This window comes from Zootermopsis nevadensis, unplaced genomic scaffold (assembly GCF_977971745.1).
Source record: "Zootermopsis nevadensis isolate Lab colony 2312 unplaced genomic scaffold, Znev_1.0 Znev_ptg000005l, whole genome shotgun sequence".
Classification (NCBI taxonomy): domain Eukaryota; kingdom Metazoa; phylum Arthropoda; class Insecta; order Blattodea; family Termopsidae; genus Zootermopsis; species Zootermopsis nevadensis.
This window is the reverse complement of record NW_028259137.1, coordinates 209,674-233,192: the sequence shown is the minus strand read 5'-3', so window position 1 is coordinate 233,192 and position 23,519 is coordinate 209,674. Positions and strand designations below refer to the sequence as shown.

Below are 23,519 nucleotides of genomic sequence, written 5' to 3'. Positions count from 1 at the left end.
TTATTTTTCTATCTATCATGATTGAACTCAGGGCTTAAAAGTCTTAATAAAGTACATGTTTCTGAATTTTTTGGCAAGAATGAATGTAGCCAGACAAATAATTGCCAGAAGATTGCACAACTAACTTTACCTCGAGAGCCGTTTGACTGTGATGTTTCTCTTTAGATCACTGAGGCAAATTCTATGATAAAAGTTAGCTCAAAATTGTCCAGTTAGCTAAGCAACCAAATCTCATAGTCAGAGTTTTAAAATATATTCTTAATCCCTTAGATTCGATTGAGAATTGATGGTTGGGGTAAATAACTGATATGTAAGAGGAAAAGAAGAGGACCAACTTTGAATAACTCCATGTTTTACTTTGTCCCTGTTTGTGTATGTTATAATTTGAATTAGGAGATTTAATTTATACTGTTTGTTTTCTGCATCTCCCATGATATAACACAATGTCCATACAAAGTTCAATTAAAATACGTTAATTTGTTCACCTTTTGTTATGGGAAGAGCTACAAACACATTATGTTGCCATAAACCTATCTTCCAGTATAAAATAAACTGAGAGATAAATATATTTTTTATTCCTGTTTGAACTAAGAATTCCCCCAGATGTTTGGATATAAAAAGTATGTTTATTTATTTATTTATTGATGTCAAATGGCAGGTACATAGAATTTCATCTTTGACCCATAACACATCTTTCTTCCCAGTAGCGATCATAAAATATGCTGCTCTTCAAAGCTGGGCAGTGTTGTAGGTGGTGACCGTCCATTTCCTCTGCTTGGTTACACATAACACAGGATGGTTCGGTGCAGATGCCAATCCGGTGGAGGCGCTTGGCCTGTACTTAAGCGGAATGCTGCAACTGCACACCGCCTGGGACAATCTGGGAGCAAGAAAGTATGTAAATCGAGTCACTTAGATTAGGTGTAATTAGATTTTTGCACATTTACTTTTTTAAAGGTTTATGTAATGAAACTGCGTCATTTTGCATAAAATGCTTCAATTATTTAATAATTCTTACACAGATGTTTGTATACTGTTATTACAGAGCAAGTTAAATTAATTATACTACACACTGGTCCTCAAGTTTGAGGTTAGTTGGTAATTACAGATCCAATAAAGATTGTCGTTAGGATCTAACTTCTGACACAAATAAGTCTGTTCCCATCATGAGGGCGGTGAGAAGTAACATGCCAGTCATTCAGCACGACAAAACGAGAGCTATTGACAGCATCTTTAAATAATATTCCTTCCTCAAGTTGCTTAGACATTTGTGGTTTGACTTCTGCGTAGAAGTCTCCAACTACCTCTTCTCATTCGTGCATTTGAACCACCTTTATCTGCTCTTGTTCACTCCAGCTTGGTCTCCCCGTCACGTGCATGATCTGCCTCTGGGTCTTCTTTCACTTCATTTGGCATACTCTGCTCTTACATTCTTTTAACATGTGAAAGCTATCTCGATCTGCTTCTCTCAATTTAAAAGCAAATTTTGAATATTTTATATGTGCAGGGAATATCACATGTGTAGCAACTTGACAAAACTGGGGAAGATTAAGTAAGGATTATGTACTTAAAGTAAAGTTACAGAAGACAGCAAAGTTTGATGCTCTCGACAAATTGAGGGGGAAATGCAGTGATCAAAATAAATGGAAAAGAGATAAATGAATATTTAGAAATTTGTCTACCTCAGAAGTGTAATGGAGAAAAATGCCAAGATCCAAAATTAAAATAAACGAAAGAATTGGAAAGTCTTCAACATTTTATCAATTAACTAAGAGATTTTTGTGGAATACAGACGTAGAAAAAATGTAAAATTAAAATATATAATGCATATTTTAAAAATGTACTATTTATACTATGACAGGTAGCCCTCGATTTGCGCCGGTCCAATTTGGGTCAATTCAGAATAACGCCGATTTTGAAACTAGAAAGTCAAAAAGTGGAAAAAATGTATTTTAATATTATTTATAACGTTTTACAATGTTTCTCGTTCTGCTTCTTATACTAAATCGTAATTCTTACATCGCTGATTTTGAATAAAAATTATAAATACAGTCATCTCTGCAATTCATATGTTTCGTTAACGCGAATTTGCTCCAAAGAGATCGATGAATCGGTAAAAGCTGTTTGTGACCTCTGAAACGATAAACACAGCGCAACACCCCAGAAGACAGAAATCTTCAAACATGATAACATCCATACTTACTGGTGTGTAGCAAAGATCCGACTTGAGACAAAGATTAATGTTTTTGCAGGAGTAATTTGCCTCTGTGTGGACTATCTTGGTCATAACAGCTTTGTCTCTTTAGCAATGCATAAATCTAGATTCAAGAGTTGCGCTGACAATGTCAGGCTGTGTCAAAAATGACCTCTTGTTATCTGAAACCCGATCTGCCAGTCAGTTTACGTCTCGTTCTGTTACCAATCGATAATTAAAAAATGTCGGAGGATGACGTCGTACAGCTAGTTATTCTGGTACACCTGGTGAGCTATACGAACCCCGAGGAAGAAGACTTCGTGGCCGGGTATCATATATGACCGAAAATAGACATGCATTTCATGTGGAAGGAATTTTAGAGAGACGTTATTGAAGTTCAAAAACAATATTCAGCTATAAAAATACCAAGTCAAAGGAGCATTGTAGCAAGAGTGAAGATGACAGTCTTCTGGGGTACTGCGTCGTGTAGTCACGTAGAAGTTTAGCGACATTTCAGAGGTGTTTATTTCAGAGCGATGAGTTCGCGGTGTAATATCTCAGGTTGATGTAATCTTCGTGTCCACAGCAGGGAAATATTACTGCTGTGATAAGAATTTAAGTAATAAGTATTAAGACGATTATTAACGTTTTGCAAAAGTATTTATACATATTCAAATCGTGAGTCTGTTTTACACGCAGAAACAAACAGAGTCGCGAGGATGCTTCCGAAAAGAATTACGAGCGGCTAAGGAACGTGTAGGAACAGATGTCTATGAAAAATTTGTCTGGTACTTTGAATTTCATTTTACAAAAGATCTATACCTTATTTCGTTTCTGTTGTGAATAATCCTTCTTTCAAATTAACAGGTAAGGAAGTATTTCAACATGTTGTATGCTGTATATTGCATTTAATTATCAGTGTGTAATACGTTGAAGTCGTTTGTGCCTATGCTAATATGTTTCCGACGCACGAATGAATCAGTCAAGAAAAAAGGAACATTTAAAACGCATACTTACGCATTTTAATGGCCACTGCAGAAAACACGTAAACTAGATTACAAATGCCTCCATTTTAATGTGCTGAAAACAGACGCATCTGTTTTTGCGTCTTCTGTGAATAATTGAAACTTATAATGTAATAATCATAATATATTAAGTGTTGTTGTCTACGGACTTTCAGGTTACAAAGTTTCGAAACATGTGGAACTACGTACATGTTTTGCGGCATGGATTCTTCCTTTTCTGGTATGTTTATAGTGCAAAAAGAAACTAACCCGGTCAGTACAAATTCCGTCTGGCTGCAACAATTTTTCGTGTTTGTTTCCGTCACTGCTGTCCGCGATCATTTCGCTTGGTAGTTGCCCAAAAATACATTTGAAGCCACAAACAATTTTTCTTGCAAGCAGAAACATTTCACCAACACGAATCCTGCCATTTTTCGTCACTAATATTTGTTTATCGATGTAATACCGGAAACGAGAACAATTTAATTCCTGTTTTTAAAGCAGCAATGCTGTTTTCTGTTGCACTGTTTTATTCGCAACTGCGCGCGTTACTGGAATTGTTGTGACCGTTGATTAAAGTTAATAGTAAACAATGCAAGAAAAATGATGGAAACATCGAGGGAGGGGCGCCCAGAGCCTTGCGCCATTATTTTTGATAAAAGCCTGAGGTGAATAAGCAATTTTTAAATGCCTTCCATGAAATGCTGTTGTTGATGGCGGACTGTGTACTGTTTGATCACATTGTCACAATTTAAACTCTGCTGTTAATTCAATAATTACCCGTGTTAAGGTTTTACGGCTAGAAAGGGAGGCTTGCGTGAATCGGGTGTCAGTATTAGCTAGAATGCTTGAGAACACTAAAAATGCCTTTCGTGTATTTTCTTCTTAAGGGTCCTCGCTAATCAATGTCAGCCAGGGCCTCACGAATGGCTCAGCAGCCATTAAAGAGAAACATACTTAAATTTATTGAAGTCTGCATTAGAGTTTTATCTTTAAGATAATACATTTTCCTTCCTTCCTCCGTGGCTCTATGGTCCTGTGAGGACCTTCGCCTCCCTTATCAGAGTCTTCCAATCATCCCTTGACTCTGCCTTCCTTCGCCATCTTCTTACTCCAATGGTTCTCAGATCTTCCCCCGCATCATCTAGCCATCTCATACGTGGTCGTCCCGTCATCCTCCTTCCACCTGGCTGACCATTTAGCGCCTTTTTTGGGTACCTTCCACCAGTCTTCCGTTGAACATGTCCCAGCCATCTCAGTATGCCTATCTTAATAATAGCAACCAGACCTGGTTCTTTGTGCATTCGTTCTTATTCTCCATTCGTCTCCTTCCTCCACTGGCCCAAATATCTTTCGCAACATTTTCTCTCCCATACATTAATCCTCCTTTCTGTTGTTTTCGTTAGGACCCATGCTTCACTTCCATACATTATTATAGGTCTCATAATAGTTTTGTACATTCTCAGTTTGGCCCTTCTACTTATATTTTTGCTTTTAAGGAGTGTAAATAGAGCCGCGTAACATCTATTGGCTGACTTAATTCTATTAGTTATGTCTGTTTCAACATTATTATTATCTGTCATTACTGAGGCCAGATAGTTAAAACTCTCAACTGCTTCAAAAGGTTATCTGCTATAAGGAGAAGTTCTTATCCCTTTTGTTTCTTTCCGTTACCATTTATTTGGATTTGGCTTGACTGATTTCTAGTCCCAACCTCCTGGCTGTTGTAACAAAGCAGATTTCAGTGCCCCCCCTATTTCTGACTGATATTACATCATCTGCATATAACACATTTTAGTATAAATAACTAACTAGATGGCTTAGTGAACCAGAAGGTTCATCACCTAATAAACCAAAGCCCTCCACCGGTCCCTGTCCTGGGCCAACAAAATCCAATCTCCTTCAACTAGATCCCGCTTAATATTATCCTCCCATCTACGTCTAGGTCTCCCCAGATGTCCCTTCCCTTAAGGTTCTTTTACATTTTAGTACGTGCAAGTAACATTTAAAAAAATTAATACGCCCTTGGTACTTATTAGGTAATGCTGAAATGTACATCTAGTAATTAATTACTTCACCTCATCACTCGACTTGAACCTACAAACATTTACTTATTGTGTCAGTAGGTGAAGCATACGTCCTTCTTAGTTTATGTAATAATGCTTATTCAACTGCATAGGTTATTTATTTATAATTTATTCAATGACGTCTTTTCTGCAGCTCGAACTATACAGCGTTGATGCGTAGGTTATGCACATCCGAAATTATGATGATGGTGGACAAGAATCATTCTTCTTTTTCTTCTTTCTTGACATGCATCGGGTGCTATCAAACCCGTTCCGAGTTAGGAACGTTGAAACTGGCCCTTCCGTCGACTTCTTGGTCTTCCTATGTCCCTCGCTCCTATTCGTTTATATGTAAGTGCCTTCTTAGGGCATCTGTTTTTTCACCGTCGTCTCAAGTTGTTACGTCACTTACAATATCCGTGGTCTTATTTGGTTCTTTATTTCCTCTATCCCTTCGGGTAACTCCTATTACAGGGTCTGAGAAATCTCACGTGCGAAGATTCTGATCGTCTTTTGTCTTCCGTTCTTAAGATCCATGTTTCGCTGGCAAATTGTACTGTCGCTTTAGGTAGAAAATTGTGCGATCTGAACAAAGTATCTATATTAATTTTGTTCCTGAAACGTCTTTATATCACCCCATTAAATTTATTGTATTTGCACAATCTAGTTTTCAGGTCCGGATTTAATTTATAAGATATTTCATTCCGAAGCAAATAAATGAAGATACTTCTTCTATTATTTATTATTTATCACGATTTTAACTCTTCTCCAGTGGTTTGCTTGTAATTCCATTGCTTTGGTTTTACTTTCCGATGTTTGAAGGCTGTACGCCTGTAATTTACAATTTAAACCTGTAGGTCATCCTCTGTGGGTGCACGTGGTACATGATCATCAGCATCTTACCTGCGTGTCCTTCGCCATTTTGATTTCCTTGGGGTTCGTCATTTTCCACAGACATATTATTTTTTATATATATATATATATATATATATATATATATAACGGCCGTCACGGTGGTCTAGCGGTTAGAACGCTGGCCTTGTAATCCTGGGGTCTCGGGTTCGATTCCCGGCGGTGCCCGAATTTATAACTTGTGTTGGGCAAGGCCGTGGTCTAGGCAACACGGAGTTTTCCTCCGGGAGCTTCCCCGGTTTCTCCGTGGCATCCCAACAATTATTCCATTCACACACAGAAGAAGGCAATGGCAAACCACTTCTGGATCATCTGCCAAGAACGTATATGAACAGGTCCCAGTCCGAGAAAAGGATGGAAGGATCCTGTTCTTATGGACCTGTCGTCAGACAGAACACTAAATAAATAAATATATATAACAGGACTGGATTGGATATTTTAATGTCTGAAATTTTAATGCCGATTTCTGTGTTCTTGTAAGCTGTCGTATAGGAAGCAACGACCTCTGAAACGTCAGTAAACTTTTACGAGACTAAACGGCGCAAGAAACCATTATACAGCCATCTTCAAGTGTAATGAAACGTGCTAAATTAATATCGTGTCACTGTAGGTCCATAGTATATTGCCCATTTGTTAAAGAAGGCCTAAAATAAAGCTGATAATATAGGAATTATATATTCTAATTTGCACTTAACAATTGTGGAAATAATCGTTCGGAATTTGTCGTTACGTTATCTAAAACACCAATCACTGTCAGATGTGGACTGTGAGTACTTGAAAGCATGAAAAGTTAATGCGTGCCAGAGACAGGTGTCAGAAATCGTAATGCGTTATTTAAAACTCTGTCATTCTTTCCTTAATGGAACACTTTGCTCACATCTATTTTCCTGTAAGTACGTATTTGTGTCAGAAGTTAGATCCTAACGCAATCTTTATTGGAACTAATATTTCCAACTGTAACATAGGTTCTGGTCCCCCGCAGCGAGACTAAGCAGACGCAATGAGGCGCCTTCAATTGTGTGTGTGTGGTCCATGTAACTTGCAGCTGTGTCTTCAGGGGCAGGTTCTGGTCCCCCGCAGCGAGACTAAGCAGACGCAATGAGGCGCCTTCAATTGTGTGTGTCTGATCCATGTAGCTTTTAGGGGTGGTACATTTTTTGTTGCGTTTGAGTAGAATGACATACCTCTTGACCTGACTGTTCACCCATCTCCTTTGATGTTCTATATAAGCTTGTGACCCCAAGGCACAGCATCAGAAGGTGGTCAAGAGGTCATAACTTCAACTTCGTGTAACCTGCTGTTCGGCTTTACCGTACACCTTTATTCTTGTCTTGAGTTTTGAATTAAACACTTCTTATTAGAAAATACGAACTGACTATCTTCTACAATTGGAATACCTAGTTATTTCAACTTATCCGCGAATCCTGAACAACCCCAAACGTATTACACAACATCCAAGGAAGCCGATTAACAACTGTACCTCAGGCACTTCCAAGAGTATTACACAAATAACCTCAAACTTGAGGATCAGTGTGTAAAAAGTAAAGCTGTCCCACTATACGCCATTTAGGCGCTTGGGGGGGAGTGAAGCTATAGCTCCTACACATTCTTGACCTCGGCACTAGATGGGGGGAGTGGTCAGCATCACGCCGGCTTTACCCCAGGGAAAGGACCCCGGTACCCGTTGGATAGGAGGCTGGGTGGGCCCCAGAGCCGATCTGGACGCAGAGGCTAGAGGAAAAATCCTCTGCCTCCGTCGGGGATCGAACCCCGGTCGCCCAGTCCGTAGCCAGTCACTATACCGACTGAGCTACGCCGGCTCATGATCAGTGTGTAGTATAATTAATTTAAACTTGCTCTGTAATAACAGTACACAAACATCTGTGTAAGAATTATTAAATATATATAATTGAAGAATTTTATGCAAAAGCCTGCATCCGAGCTGGGCGACTCCTAGTGTTGGAGAAAAAGGGACAGTTGAAGCTGCTGAGTGTTGATGGATAATAACATTTTGGATAAAACGAAGCGTTTTTAAAATAACTTAGTTTCGATAAGACTTCTTGAGCAGAGAATAACGAGGGGAAATAATATTCCCTTCTGTGACAGCCCACTCTGAGTTCGATTCTCGAGCAGGCGGACCGGAGATGGACTTAGACTGGACTTTTGGCGATTACTCCAGTTTATACTCAAGGAAAGGGGCCTAAGTTAGTTTTGTTTCGGTAGCGCCTTCCTTAATCGGAATTTATAATCAAATTGTATTGAATTTTCCTGAGTTGACGGTTAGTATCACTAGTTCGGGCCACATCTTGGGAGACTTGTTTGTTCCACCGGGCGACTGCCTGGCGCCAGCTACGTGACTGTATGAATGGGTGATTTTATGATCGGTGGCTCGACTTGGTGGGATGAGTAAGCTCTTCCAGATGTGTTTTAGCCGTTAGAAGACTTAGGATAAATCACGTCACTAACCACCAATGAGTTTAAAATAAGCTATCGGCGGCAAATTTGTAAGATATGGGTGATAAACCACTCAGCCAATGAGAACAATCTCTTGAGATTCAAAAGTCTTGGGGGAGTCTTGCTGAACGCGGTGTGCGTCCAGCAAGGGGCTTCCAAAAACTCACTTACGCTTTAGTCTCGGCGGCGAGTAGTCCTGCACTCGGCGAGGGAAAGTACGAAATTAATAAACGTGCCTGATGAAAGTGAACGAATACACAATTTATAACTGAACGACATCCCCTCTTATTCCACTGCCTCGCAAGTTGATCCCGAAACCCCTCTTCACCAACCCGTATATTCCTTGAAGGCAAGAGTCCATGCCCTGAGCTACCAAAACGAAACCCAACACAAAACCCCTTGTAACCAGCCGGGCGTCGTGATGGAGAGTTTGGAGTGAAAGGACGGTTACACTTCTTTGACGCAAACATTATTTCTCCTTATTTTTCGTTTCGGATGTTACATCAAGTCCCAGTCTTCATCAGTGACATGGGCAAATTCGTCGCTTTCTTGAAAATTTAATTTAATATTTAAGTCTCCGTCGACAAAGTCACTCTGTGGACAAAAAAGCGCCATCGTCTTCCAACATCTACGACAAACACACATAGTCGGTTCTTCTGTCTCAACTCATTCAGAGAGAGCAATGCTTCGGTGCATGTGCAGCTGCCGCCATGCTGGGAACAGCGGCCATGTTGGTCTAACTCCATCTCCTGTAAAATTGTCCATTGCTGCAAGATGTTTTTTCTTCAGACTGACACGTGAGAGTGACTGAGGGAACACGGCACTCAGTAGAATATTTGGTCCTGCGAAAGAGTAAATAACACGAGAATGGAGAAAAGTGCCTAATATTGAGTTTTATGGTTTTATTCACTAAATAATAAAAATTAGGTCGATCAGATCATGGGTGATGAGATGAGCAGGCCACGTAGTACGCTTTGCAGAGACAAGATGTGCAACATTTTAATTGGAAATCCTGAAAGGAAGAGTCCTAATTGTTGGTGGGATGATAATATAAAAATGGACCTATAGGAAATGTAGAATAATAGAGTAAACTGACTTCATCTTCTTGAGGACATGGTTTAAAGGCTGGGTCTTGCAAACACGGAAATGAAACTTGAGGTTTCGTAAAAGACGAGAAATTTGATTGGCTCCATAACGCGAGTTTCTTTCTTCATTGTAAAAATGTAAATTGAGATCAAATACGAATATAGTAATCATTAAACAACTTCACAGAGATCTAAATGTGCCTGATATAGACAATATTAAGTCATACAGGGCGTTTTTCATTACTCACATCAGGTTAAATTTAAATTTAGCAGACACTAAGTACAAAGTATCAATGTAATATACAAAGCCTTAGATTTTACTATTCTGATGTACTGATTTTCAAAACATTTTACTTCAAAAATATTCTCTAGAATTTGTGTGACATTTGTTACAGAACCAGACCCTTAGTTAAGAAATAATTTTGGAAAAAGGAGGCTGCGACATTTTCATATTTCGAATTCGTGTCTCTCTGCCGAGTTAAAAGAGCTTAAGACACGACGCAATTGATGAATTTCCGGCTTACCATGTTAGCCGTTCATACACGTTACAAGGACAGAATGTAATTACATTGGTCAAATGAACGTGAGAATTACAGTTGGGAGCAGTCACACAGAATGTCACTGCTTGCGTAGATTAGGTCGATATTACACGTACACTGTAAGGTGCAGGATGTCCTTCGTAACGCCGACTGGTAATCGGCTGGTCAAAGAATATACCACTTTCCTTATACAACCCGAAGGTTAATCAACGTGTTCACAAGAGCCCGTCATCGAACTCTATTCTGTGCCCGCTGGCATCCAGTTGGCTCCACTGATTCTAATCTACCTAAGATCCATCTTAATGTTATCCTCCTATCCTATGCCTAGGTCTTTCCAGCTGTTTCCTCCCTCCAATCCTCCCAACAAATAACCTGTAAACACCCCTTCCCTCCCCCAAAAGTTCTCGGCTACGACACACTTCTACCACAAGCGATTCACAGGTCAGCTCCTTCCTCACTATAACAGAATCCGGTTGTTGACGTCAAAGAATACTAAAATACAAAAATGCCGACCAAAACCATGACGTAACAATTATTAATGTCTATTCAGACAATTCTACTGGGTACATGAATTACGACGACGCATCCAAAATAAAAATAAAACGAATTCTTCACAACCCGCTGAAACATTTAACAAAGTCGATGTATCAAGAAGTGTAAAGTTTTAGAATTATTTTTCGCAATATATTCCCCATTTAAGCCGGAGATCATCTAAATATTATTTAAGAATGCAGTCCTTACCGCAAAGAAAGAGTTAGAATTCACCATTACAAAGATCAACCCATTAATGCTGTTTAAGAAAATGATCGCAGTTTACCCTGAAAATCACACGAAACCCACAAATACATAATGAAGGGCTACTGATCATTAAATCATGTGGTACATACACTTACCATTAGGCTCTTACAGTTCTGTTTCATCAAGAATTTCGGCTACTAAACATGCCTTGCGTCTCTTGTTCTTCTGAGCACTTTCACTGCGCAAGTCTCTAAGCCTTGAGCTGTTTCCTGAGTTCCTCAGTTGACAGTGACTTGGGCCGTTCGATGGGGAGGCCAAAGAGCTCTGTCCCATACCAGAGATGCCAGCACTCCCAAGGCACGAGACACACCAAACAAAACTGTGTACAAGTTCATCTCCTTCAGACCGTAATACAGAAGAAGTACACCGGAGTGAGCGTCCACATTGGGCCACGGATTCTTGACTTTGCCTGTCTCCATGAGAATGGGAGGAACCACTTTGTACACCTGAGACACCAGCCTGAAAAGTGGGTCGTTGGGCAAATGTTTCTGTGCGAACTCCCTCTGGCAGGCGAAGCGTGGATCTGTCTTACGAAGAACGGCGTGACCGTAGCCTGGAACAACCTATCCACTCTTTAATGTTCTGCAGATGAACTCTTTCACTGCGTCGTCTGTTGCATTGTCTCCCAACTCTTTCTGCAGTTTCTTGAGGAATATTAACACCTCCTGATTCGCTAAACCGTGCAGAGGGCCTGCGAGGCTGCAAATGAGAGGTACGGATCCGACAACGCCGAGCCCACGAGGTGAACAGTGTGGGCACTCACATTGCCTCCCTCGTGATCGCTGTGGATTGTGAGGTACAATCTCATGAGTTCTGTAAACTCTGGGTTGTGATAGCCCAGCATCCGACAGAAGTTTTGCCTCCAATCCTTGCTGGCATCGATGACCCCAGCGCCCTTACCATGACGGTACGTGTTGCGATAGATGGTCGCTGCTACGACGGGGAGCTTTGCGATTAGATCCATGACGTCTTCGTAAACATACTCCCAGTATTTCGATTTGTGTACTCCAGAGGAGTATGCCCGGGCGAACTGAGTGCTGTAATGGCGCAGCTGAACTGCGACATGGGATGCAGGGCGGGAGGGAAGTTGTACAACAGTGTCGCCACGTGTAATGGTAGTGCTGCAGGTTTCGCCCACTCCTTTGAGACTGCTTGCACCTGAGCTTGATTTGGAACTTATTTGCCCTTGCTTAAAAATGCCAGGTTTTTATTATACTTGATTAATTTTATAGATGATTTTTTGGGGCCCGGTCGCTGTTGACCCCATCACCCATGGGCGAGAGAAAAATGTTTCCTTCCTTCGAATCCCGGCAAAGATATTTTCTGTAGTTCGGATAGCAAGCACTAGGGAAGAATGGCGCTAAAGGCAAATTCTGTTTCAGGATAAGGATTTGATTAACAAACCCGAAATTTGCCCTGAGTTCCAAAAGATGGGTTTGTAAGAAACTGTCGTATTTCCCGTTTGTAAATACTGCGCACTCTGTTCGTCATATGCCAACTCGATAATTGCGGGTTGACGTGTTTGTTTGCTCGTTCACTCAAGCCTCGTGAACGAAAATCCTGCGTGCTCTAAATCTGGCGTTATTTATCCGTAAGGCCCACAACAGAACACGCCGTATTTCACTGACGTAACTGATTGCTTATTATATTTCTGTAAAACTTTATCTATATAATTTTTGTTGTCTGAAAAATTATTTCCCCCGTGTGTAGAATCAGAAACTTTCTCTGCTTAAACTAGAACGATTAATTTAAAAACGAGATTTGGACCTGTTGGTTAGTTGGAATGATACTACACCACATCATGTATACATTTGCCTTCTTTGGACATCATTTTCTTCTTGAGAGTGCTTCATCGTGGCTGCCTTTCAGTTTCCTGTCTTAATGCTTCCAGGTATTTCTTTATATTTTTATTTTCCGTTGTTTTATTTAAGCTTTTAAACTCTCTTGGAGACAAACAGAACAAAGTGGCATGCACCTTGACATTTCCCATGTAACGTTTCCAAGCTTACACAGTTTTCAGGGTGAACATTTACAATTTAAGTCACGCTCTAAAGCGTAATATATTTTTTATTCACATCTAGCGCCGTAATAAACAAAATAGAAACTGCACAAAATTTACTGTTCATGCATTTGGCTACCTTGTAACTGAAATATATTTTAGTTGACTACTTTTTGACGTAATTACGTCTATAAGGAAGGGTCATTCGGCAAAAATGTGTTACGAAAAGGAAAACGAAAAAGCGTGACTTCATTGTTATGTTACCTAGGAAACGTCATCTGTTTACTCGGCATTGTTGAGTTACATTACTGCTGTCAACAATCCGCTTTCGTTATTGAGGTAAGAGCTGAGCTGTGAATCGGTTGTAGAAGAAGTGCGTCGTGGACTAGGTAATATTGTGCTGGTAAAATTTTTTTAGAATGTCACAGATACTTATCTTATATAAGGATTAATACATTACATTACATTACATTTCATGCATTAAATTTCATATCATTACATTATATTTCATTACATTGCTGATGGCACGTCTTATATTTGGTTCCGTATTTTTCCGGTGGAGTGCGTCTGTGTGTTTGTATGTCGTGTCCTCGAGTAAATGTGAGGTAAAATTATCGATATATTTTGTCGACATTTGACATAGGACACCAATATGTAACCATAAGTTTCACGTGTGCCCCGAATTCCGCGCCCACCAAGCATACTCAGCATTTACCTAGGAAACATTACATTACCTTACATTTCATTACATTACTTTACATTACATTCAGCTACCACAGAACTATCTTAAGCGTAACTAATTCAAGTTAAATAAGCAAAGTCTTAATCAAACTTTACTCAATTGTAAAGCATGTATAAAGGAAATAATTAGAATATAGCCAATATATAAACTTCCTTTCTGTATAAACGTATTTACGTCAAATTCTCCGGAACCGTGGTTCCACTGACATCTTTTCTTTGGTTTCCTTGTCAGTATTAGGTCATACAGTTGGCCCTTTCTCATAGCTGGATCACAGAAAACTCCGTGCCGCTGTAACCACGAGATCATTTCAGATTGAACCGAATATTTAATGAGGCCTTATCTGCTTGTGCTCTGTGGTATGGAGCGTTATCAAGTACTACCACTGAACGGCCGGGGGGGGGGGGGGGCAAACTCTGTAACATTTTCTCTCTAACCCACTTTTCAAGATTTGTACTGCTCATCTGACCATGCCGATCCAGCTTTATATATCAGTCCTGCACCTTGAAGGAAGCCAGCACGCGACCCAGCGTGAACCATAATCAGTCTTTTCCCAGCATTTCCATCAGAGCATACCCCTTTAACTTCCGTACTTTGCCAGCACTTTTTAAAAGTTAAATTGCTGTCTACCCAGCTTTCATCTAGGTAGAATATTTGTCTTCCTTCATTGCGAAGCGTCTTAATATTCACTAAATACCTCCCTCGCCAGTTTACTATGTCCGGCCTTTCAATCAAGATCTTGCGCTTACTTAGACATTTCTTCCACTTAAACCCTAAGTTATGTAAAGTATTCCGTAGAGAATCAACACCCCATGGAAAGTTATTTTTTTGTTTAATTATGGGCAGTAGCTTGGGGCAGCTTGGTACTTTCTTCTGTGTTGCGTAAAATTCTTGCACAGTCCGCCTTATCACTGACATGTCAAAGGAGTCAATGGTGACATTCCTATCAGCAGGTCTAGGCCGGTGTTTCCCTGGCGTGTAAAGGTGACAGTGTGTCCTCCTCGTCGCTATCTTTTGACTCTCGCCTTACCTTCTTAATTAAAGCCTTAGATGCACCCGTGTATTCGGCTGCCCTGTCTGTTGCGTGGGTCAAGGGAAATTTCAGCTCTTTCCGTCTTGCTTCCTCATGACACAGCTTCACTACGCCGGATATTATTTCCCGCGCTTCCCTGTGAATAGTTTTCCCCTGTTTACGTACACTTAACATCTTTAAATCACCTGTGATTGAATATAGAATATTATCAGAACACTCACAGAACACAGAACAGACGGACTCACCACACGCTTGAAGTTTTCAGTCTGTGTATATTAGAATAACTCTCTGGCGTGTCGCACTTCCCACCAATAGCAGCCCTCTAGTCCAGCTGATAAGTATTGTTCCCCCGCACCGCAACAGAAACGACTTCCACCAGCAGGGTTTTTCATTAAATGTGGACAGTGTGTAATATGCAATGACATATATCAGCTGGTAGCAGGAAACGCCCATGTTCAAGGTCTTGAAAAAGTATTCATTTTAAATTGTTTAATTACTAACATCACACGCCATATACAGCAATCTGACATGGCGTCATCAAGTGAAAGTGGACTTGAAATTACTGATAGCGATGAATTTGTTGAACTTCCCATTGAGGTAAGGATTCTCAACATCTGCAGTGGCATCTATTCAGTTATGCATAAGATTATATAGTGTATGATCTTGAATATTTTATTGTGACGTGTGCTTTAATTTTTCGTTTTTAAAAGTTGAAGCTTATGTGGTCACCTCTTAAAAACATTCTACTAACACAAATTTTTTTCATTGCCTTGTTGTCATTGTTATATTTTAAACTGTTTTATATTCCAGATTATAATATACATCCTGGAGTTCCTGCCTTTGTCAGACAGAATAAGTGCCTCGCAAGTGTGCCATTTGTGGCATTATGCATCAAGAAACGCCAAACTGCATAGCAATGAAGTAGTGGTATTGCGTCGTGACATCAGTAGACCACTACAAGTCTTTGAAAATAGTCTTGGAACATTTCTGCATTTTGTGTTCAAAAATGTAGAACTAGGAAGAAAATTAACCAAATTTTGGGATAGATTCTGTCCACAAATGCAGTCTCTTTGCATCGATAATTGTGATATATCAGAAAAGACCTTTGTACATATTTTATTAAAGTGCTCACATTTAGAAACACTCGTTGTGAGGGCTTGTCCTGATCTTTTAAAGTCAGGAAGGGTTCTGGAGCAGAAATCTGATGTTATTCTGCTTAGTAACACTCTTGTCAAACTTAGAGAGCTAAGACTTGATTTCAGTTCAGATTTGTCAGATGCCCTTTTCAATAGATTTATGGCAATTGCTTTAAATTTGGAAGATCTGTCATTGACAGGATGTCAGATCTGTTTCAATTTTGAGCTGTGTAAGAAACATTACCCTGGTGACGTGTTAGACTCTGGCTACACAATGGCATCAGAAAGTGTTCTGACATTCATTAATATACTACAATACATTGTGTCAAAGGCACGGAAGATTAGAAAGTTGAGATTTGATAGCACGGACATTGATGATGCAGCATTGTCACAACTTGCACAAGTACCAGAACTACATCTTGAAACTATAGATCTTAATTTTTGCGAAGAGCTGAACAATGCAGGCATACTCAGACTCACAGAGTACCAACAGAGTCTCACTGAATTAGATATAAGTTATTCTGGCATTGGTGATGCTTCTCTCATAGCTATCTGTCACAACCTAAAGAACCTTTTGACGCTCAATATGGGGGGCTGCTATGTCATAACAAACACAGGCGTATCAGAACTGTGTCATCTCAAGAAATTAGTAAATTTAAACCTGTCAAAATGTGGTCTCGTATCAGGTGGGGGCATTGAGAGGGGACTTTGCTCCTCTGTAAATCTGCAGTTGCAACAACTTAATCTTGCTGAACTCTCCTTCGGTGAGAGAACTTTGTGTCTTATAGCAGAGAACCTTCCTAGGCTTACATATCTTGACCTTGGATGCTGTTCCAAAGCAGTGACAGACATGTCTGTTCAGGCCATTTTCCAACACCAAGTGTGGCTTCGATCCCTCAAACTGACATTGTGTCGCAAAGTAACAGATGCTGGACTCACAGGGATGGGGTTGAGAACAGGAGGAGAAGAAGTTGAAAATGGTTTCTCAATTATTAGATTGAAAGGTATGCAGAATATGTTAATATTTAAATACAGACTTCTGTTTGATCGTATAATTTAAGGATATCATTAGATAAACTGATTCATTGTAATCTATTTATTTTTCCCCTCAGGTTTGCAAGAACTAGATTTGTATGGCTGCCGGGAAGTCACAGATGTCAGCCTTAAGTATGCCTTTAGTTTTCTTGAACTTCGACATTTAAATCTGAGTTCCTGTCGGCAGGTTAGTTTCATCGGGAAATTTAATATGTTTTGCTTATCATTGGGTTTCTTAATATCTTACCTTTTCTTCTAAAACACCAAGTCCTTCGCTTTTAATAAAATTGTACAGAAGAACAAGGGGATTGTTAGAAATGAACATTTACAAAATATTCAATTCTACTTTTTATTTGTACATTTTACATTTTGATTTCAGGTAACAGATGCAGGCATCTCAGATCTGGCCTCAAAGAACCCAAGCATTGAAACCCTTGAAATGAACTCTTGTATCAATATCACAGACAGTGGCTTTATTGAACTTGTGAATCATTTGTCGAGACTGAAACTTCTTCGATTGGAGGTATATGTCACTTAATATCAAGCAAGTTAACTTGGCACATAACACATGCTGATAAAGTTAATAAGCAAGAACCCAGGATTATATTTCTGTGGTTCCTCATGATTGCTTCAGATTATCACATTATTTTAATAAAATATGTTTTATAGAGAAGTCCTTCAGATCTGAAACTAAGCAAAGTATTTTCATTCATAATAAATAAAATAAATAAAACATATTAAGATTAGAATCTGTGATAGATCATGATGGGTTATCAAATTAAAGTTTCACAGTGATACATTACAAATCTACCCATAAAAGTATCTTCCAAATAAAAACCATATAAAAATAGAGTATTTAAAATTAATTACTATTTGGGAATATAGAAAGTCCGCAGTGACAATGAATTCCAAATGAGGGAGTTTATCATAAAACTATATGTAATTAATTGTTATACTGTGAAATATTACAATTTTGCATTTCTAATCTGCTCAGTGATGGCATTGTGTTTATCGTGGCCAGTACACAAGCAACTGTCATATGATATGTTTACAATTTTCTTCAAACTTCTCTTGATAATTGATACATAGCAGTGTGATTGTTAGCTGTTGCAAGTGCTAATTAATGGGTACTATCTCCTCCGCAGGGCTGCAAGCTGACAAATGCAGGCCGTACAGCAATTAGACAGAGATGTAGCAATCTGAAGTTCATGGATATAAACTACAGCTCTGGCATGTCTACATTGGTTCCAACCAGTCTTAAACCCTGGATTTATGGCCCAAGAATCCAGCACCTTAGCCCTACATTTCCAGGTCACCCAATGCCATTATGTACCATGCTGGATATCATACATAATAGACTTGTGTAAAGAATTTCAGATTGCGATGTTTTACATTTTTCATACACCAGACCTGTCAGTGAATTTCCATCTTAAAACATTACCAGTTTCCTTAAACTTGTGATACCAAATTTCAAAAAGAAATTGTTTTATGAACTGATGGTTTTCTACCATATCCAGGTGAAAGCTTACATTGCATTATCATAAATTATTTGTTTAAAGCAAACCGGAAGAAACACTGCTTCATCTTGAACTGTTCCCATTGCACTGAGGCAGAAAGTGGCGTGAGCTTAGATTTAAGAAGCGGACTCTAGTTTTGACACCAACAAGACAGAGACTAAACTGAGATTTTCTTGACTTTTCACAACAAAAATAAAACATTTTATTATATGGGTATATTTTCACAGTGCTTACCTCAAGTATCTTTTTTCCTACAACCTCAGGAGTTTCCAAAAGATTTATCTGTCACTCCATGTCTAGAGAATACTGTTGTTACACTGCAAATTAAAACCAATAGTTTTTTTTTTACATTTTGTTTTTCTTATTCAGTGATACATATTGCAACAAGCAGATCTTTGCTGTCTCTAGTAAAGATAAGTATTTGATTTAGGACACTGTTATGGTTGTTCTCCATTTCCAATGTAAGATGTAGGTCGGAGAAGCTATTTATTAGTAATATACTAGAGCAACGCGCTCCTTTTGGAGCGCTTTCTCTAGAGTCCTTGTCGAACTTTGTTGATAATTTCGCTTTTTCGTCTATCGGTTTCTGTTGATATTTAATACTTCGTTTGACAGTGTTTTTCTTTCGCTCTTCTGTTCTTGCTGAATAAGTTTTTCTGCGTGTGTTCTTAATATGGCCTCGTCTATCAATGTAAGTCTTCTTTCGCTTTTCCTTATATGTTAAATAAGTCTGATGTTTTAGTTCTTTACGTCGCTGTTCATAGGCCAACTGTTCTTGGTCAGTCCACTTTCTACGTCCAACTCCACCCTTGGCATCTTCGATGTATGGTTCTATAAAGACGTATTATTCTGTGAAAATGCTATGGGTAATAACGAATGCAGAGTAAACAAATGACGTAAAATTTTTTATTGTGTGATTTCAAATAGTAAATATGTGACACTTTTACATTTGTCGATAGATTTTCTAGATTTCGTAATGTGATTATCGTCGAAGATAAGCCGTTCATCGTTATAACGTCGCCATGCTTTAAAATGTCCGTCGTTTGCAGTACCGTTAATGTCTACAAATTCGACCGCACTTCGCAATTTGTCTCATTCTCATTTCAAATGTGCGTAGTCCATTTTGAGTCAATTATTTATTTCCAAAATCATGTCCTTTGACGGTCACCAACAACAATTTCGTTCGTTCCACATACGTAGGGTTGTTGACATTCCGTACACATCTGTTTGTGTTTGATATTTCAATAAGTCTTTGAAATTTGTCGCATTCGTCTGTGGTATGTTCATTACCAATGTTTGGATTCTATAACGTTTGTGACATTGATGACCATTTGTAAATGTCTTTGTATCCGCCGTGTGGTTTTCAAACAGGTTTTGCGTCTCTATTCGAAAATGTTGTAGATCGTTTCGGACACACTTTGGAAACCTATTCTCAAATGTGGGTTAAGGTTTTGTCGTATTGAAAGGACATTATGTATATTTAGAGGCTGTTTGTATATGGTACAATCTCGGAGATCAATTGTGCACCATAGTTGTCGCCGTTGTTGACATTGAATATCATTTCTTTCGACTTTCGACTAACGTAGCAGCTGAATGCAACATGTTTATTGAGGAAATCAAAAAGCAGTCTGATCCATTGACATTCTCCAGTTTCAAATGTTCGACAGTTGGTACAAATTCACGTGTAATCATTGTTTTATTCTGCTTCACTCTCCGTATAGGTTGTTCATTGTTTTTTCCTTGAACTTTCACATGTTTAATAACATAATATATTAGCATTTTAAAACCTTCTGTAATGGTGATGTTATGTGTGTTCTTGGAGGAAGAAACCGCGTTTGCAGGTTTTACTTTGATGAGTTTTGTCTCTAAATGCTCAATACGAATGTAGCAACAAATGTTTATAAGGAACGTAACTGGTGACATTTAATATCACAACAAATTCCGTAAAAACTTCTTTCGATTGACACAGCATATGGCATACCCGAACATGCAACACATGTATTAACCAGGCGCTCAACACACACATGACTTACATGCCTCCTCTCCTGAATACCATCTGTACCGTCTTTTCTTGGTTGATTTGGAACCTGTTTTGTTGCGCCCAGGTTACTAGTCGCTTGCATGTTTCCTGCAAGTCACTTTTATTCGTCGAGCCTAGGTCCATATCGTCAGCATAGGTATATAGCGACGTTGTGGGTAGACATACTTTCCTGATGCCGGCCGTATGGATGTTGAATAAGAGTGGGCCTAGTGGATCCCCTTGTAATACCCCTCTGGTTTGTACGATTTCTTTTGATGTCGTTGTGGTGTCGTCGATTCTGGTCAGGTGATGGGTCAGGATGTTGTGGATTAGGATGGATGTGCTTTTATCCAGTCCTATCTTTTCCAGCGAGTATCTGTCTGTTCACACTGTCAAAGGCTTTTGTGTAGTCAATGAAAATTGTGTAGTACTTCTGTTTTGGGGTTCGGAGAGCCTTCTTGATGTCATTTAGCATTTTGATATTTGACACTCTCCAGGGATCTGGCAGATCACCAAGTTTCAGGCACTGGTTGAAGAGGCCTTCCCAAGTTTCTATGAGTAGCGGGCAGGAGACTATTAAGTTTGTTGCATATGGGCGATTTTCTCCAGTAAGGTTCAGAATGTCTGTAAAATGTGTTTGCCAAGTCTCCATCTGGTACTTTCCTTTATCTCAGCGCCACGAAAGGGTCAGTCATGGCTGCTGCTGCTGCTGCTAGTTTCAGTCCTTCATTTTCCATATAAGTGTTCCTTTCATCCTTAAGAAGGATTTTGTACTGGTTCCTTGCCATCAAGTATGTTGCTAAGTCTTGGGAGAGTCCTGACAGTTTTGCTTGGTGTAAGGCTTGTAGAGTAATCTGTCTTTTTCTGTAACAGTGCACATCGAAGCATGGCTTTGCTTGACAGGGATTATTGCGGATTGGAGTAGCTGTTGTATCTGTTGAGTTGCTTTTGTAACACTGCTCTGTATGGCTAATTGAATTGACTCCAATTCCTCTCTTGCTTCTGCTAGGACTTGCAAATCAAGCTTTCTCGATGCTTTTGTTGCTCTTTTCTGATGGACTGACATTGCATTAGTCTGCATGTCGAAGGTGGCGATGACTGGGACGTATTTTCTGAGTGGCGCTAGGCTAGACGAGTAGTCCACTGTTTTTTGTCTTACACGCATGTTGTTTCCTCTGCAGAGTATGATGTCTATTGTGCTGCTTCCATTGGGTGCGAGATATGTCTTTTGCTCTGCATTGCCTATTAGCCTAAAGCCTTCTTCTTCGAGAGCTTCGACTAGCAGTTTGCTCCTTTGTGTGGTCTTATCTATTCGGCAGTTGAAATCTCCTGCTATTATTACTGGACCTTCAGGATGTATTAGTGATGTTGCACTCATTATTGTTGCTATTATTGTTTCTATGTCTGTATGGGGTTTCAAGTACATGACTAGGATGTTTACAGTGTCTGTTTTAACTAAGGTATAGTTATCATTGCTGTGTCTGAGGGTCACCTGGCCTAACTTAAGATCGGTATAGCAAGATATTCCCCCGTAGGGTGTTCCCTCGTTTCTCTGTTGTGCTAGAGTGTGTGCTGAGTATTTCCCTGGGAGCTCTATTGGGTCTGCAGTCATTGTCTCTGTCAATATGTACATAGTTTTGTATCTGCAATAGTGATGATCATCAAGGCTGGTGAAATATTGAAAGTTGCAAGGAATGTATTTTGACAATATGTGTACTCCAAAATGGAGTCTGGAATACACTACCTACTCTTTGTAATTTTATTAATTAATTAAATTTGCTATACTTAGATACATATTGGTGGCATTAAAAACTCAAACCCAATAAAAATGGAATTCAAGTTCTCATCTATAAGCAGTAGTTGTCAACCATTGTTTCGCTGGGATATTTTACAATCTAGGAGTGGTTTCCTTCACTGTTAAGAGCTGATCTTTGTATTACATGGCATCTGCTTCATATATGACAGGTATCTGACTTGAATCCTTCCCTAGCACTAGTTATCATTTTTTCTCTTCCTCAGCCCAATAATGTGCCACATGCAGTTGCTGTTTAATGCAAAGAACCATTTTTTAAGAATTGGCAGTCTTTCATTGATGCTGCATAACCTCTTCAGTTGATGCAGCAGTGAAGCTGATTTTGGAGTGTTGTGTCTGACACGACTAGTTTTAGTTACTTTAGATGCTCTATACAGAATAAATTCAAAGATTCTATTTAAGATGAAATAAGTTCAATCAGAAGTTGACAAATTACTCATTTCTGTACATAATCTGCTAATGTGAATATAGCACCAAAATCTTGGTTATGATATTATAGAGTGATATATATTCTTTAAGTAAGACTTGACTGTTTAGTATGGGGAATTGTGCATACTTATTGATATTTCTCATACATCAAATAGATACTTTTGTAAACATTGGTGAAATTTTATCTTGGCATCTCTTCTGTTGTCAGAGTAATTAAACACCAATATTCTTGCATTGTGGTAAAATAATCATTGTATAACAATATTTCGTAATGTGTAGGTATGTTTATTAGCTACTGCGTCCCGCTGAATTTAACTTGTATTTGCAGTGGTCATCTGGAATAATTTCATTGTTTCAGCTGTACACTCACCCAGTACCCACAGTATCGATTTTCTGTACTTTCGTAGGTGGCAGAAAAGTATTAAGAGATTCACATTTTGCTAAAGCGCCTACATGGCACAGAGAGGGACAGCTTTACTCCTTTTTTAAGTGATGTATAAATTATTTTAGCGCTGAACGCTGTATAAACTGCAACAAGCAAATAGGCAAAGGCTGTAATACGGTATAAGGTGACCCCTGGTCATACTCTCTAAACACGTAAGGTACCTGCACTGGTAACGACGTTTACATCTTATACGTTGGTCACATTGTATGAGGGAAATAAACATAAAAGCATGATTTTTGAAATTAAATTTGTTACAGGTATACATATTGTGTGTATTACAGACGAATTTGAAATCTGCGAA

The 23,519-nt window shown here is 39.1% G+C and overlaps 2 protein-coding genes, 1 long non-coding RNA gene and 1 pseudogene across 5 annotated transcripts; 1 reads left to right on the top strand and 3 right to left on the bottom strand.

Annotated features, from left to right (window-relative positions):
- Window positions 1-621: 621 nt before the first annotated feature.
- On the bottom strand, window positions 622-15,210 carry LOC147874755 (uncharacterized). Its single transcript, XR_015533712.1, has 3 exons — window positions 15,069-15,210; window positions 14,821-14,959; window positions 622-880 (listed from the first exon to the last, which is right to left on the bottom strand). It is a non-coding gene; the product is annotated as an uncharacterized LOC147874755 (long non-coding RNA).
- Window positions 6,836-12,326, bottom strand: LOC147874756 (putative citrate synthase 2, mitochondrial pseudogene; annotated as a pseudogene). Its single transcript, XR_015533703.1, has 3 exons — window positions 12,323-12,326; window positions 11,148-12,227; window positions 6,836-9,472 (listed from the first exon to the last, which is right to left on the bottom strand). The product of XR_015533703.1 is annotated as a putative citrate synthase 2, mitochondrial pseudogene (transcript).
- Window positions 13,364-18,721, top strand: LOC147874754 (uncharacterized). Of its 2 annotated transcripts, none has more exons than XM_087343225.1 (5): window positions 13,364-13,440; window positions 15,634-16,963; window positions 17,072-17,181; window positions 17,374-17,517; window positions 18,140-18,721. In XM_087343225.1, the coding sequence occupies exons 2-5, from the start codon at window positions 15,883-15,885 to the stop codon at window positions 18,359-18,361; spliced, it is 1,557 nt and encodes a 518-aa protein (XP_087199351.1). In that variant the 5' UTR covers window positions 13,364-13,440; window positions 15,634-15,882; the 3' UTR covers window positions 18,362-18,721. The 2 variants fall into 2 exon arrangements, with proteins under 2 accessions (XP_087199351.1, XP_087199350.1); XM_087343224.1 differs by lacking the exon at window positions 13,364-13,440 and adding an exon at window positions 15,119-15,420.
- Window positions 17,330-23,310, bottom strand: LOC147874753 (uncharacterized). Its single transcript, XM_087343230.1, has 2 exons — window positions 18,746-23,310; window positions 17,330-17,684 (listed from the first exon to the last, which is right to left on the bottom strand). Exon 1 carries the CDS (start codon window positions 22,162-22,164, stop codon window positions 21,331-21,333), a length of 834 nt encoding a protein of 277 aa, XP_087199356.1. The 5' UTR covers window positions 22,165-23,310; the 3' UTR covers window positions 17,330-17,684; window positions 18,746-21,330.
- Between the last annotated feature and the right edge of the window lie 209 nt (window positions 23,311-23,519).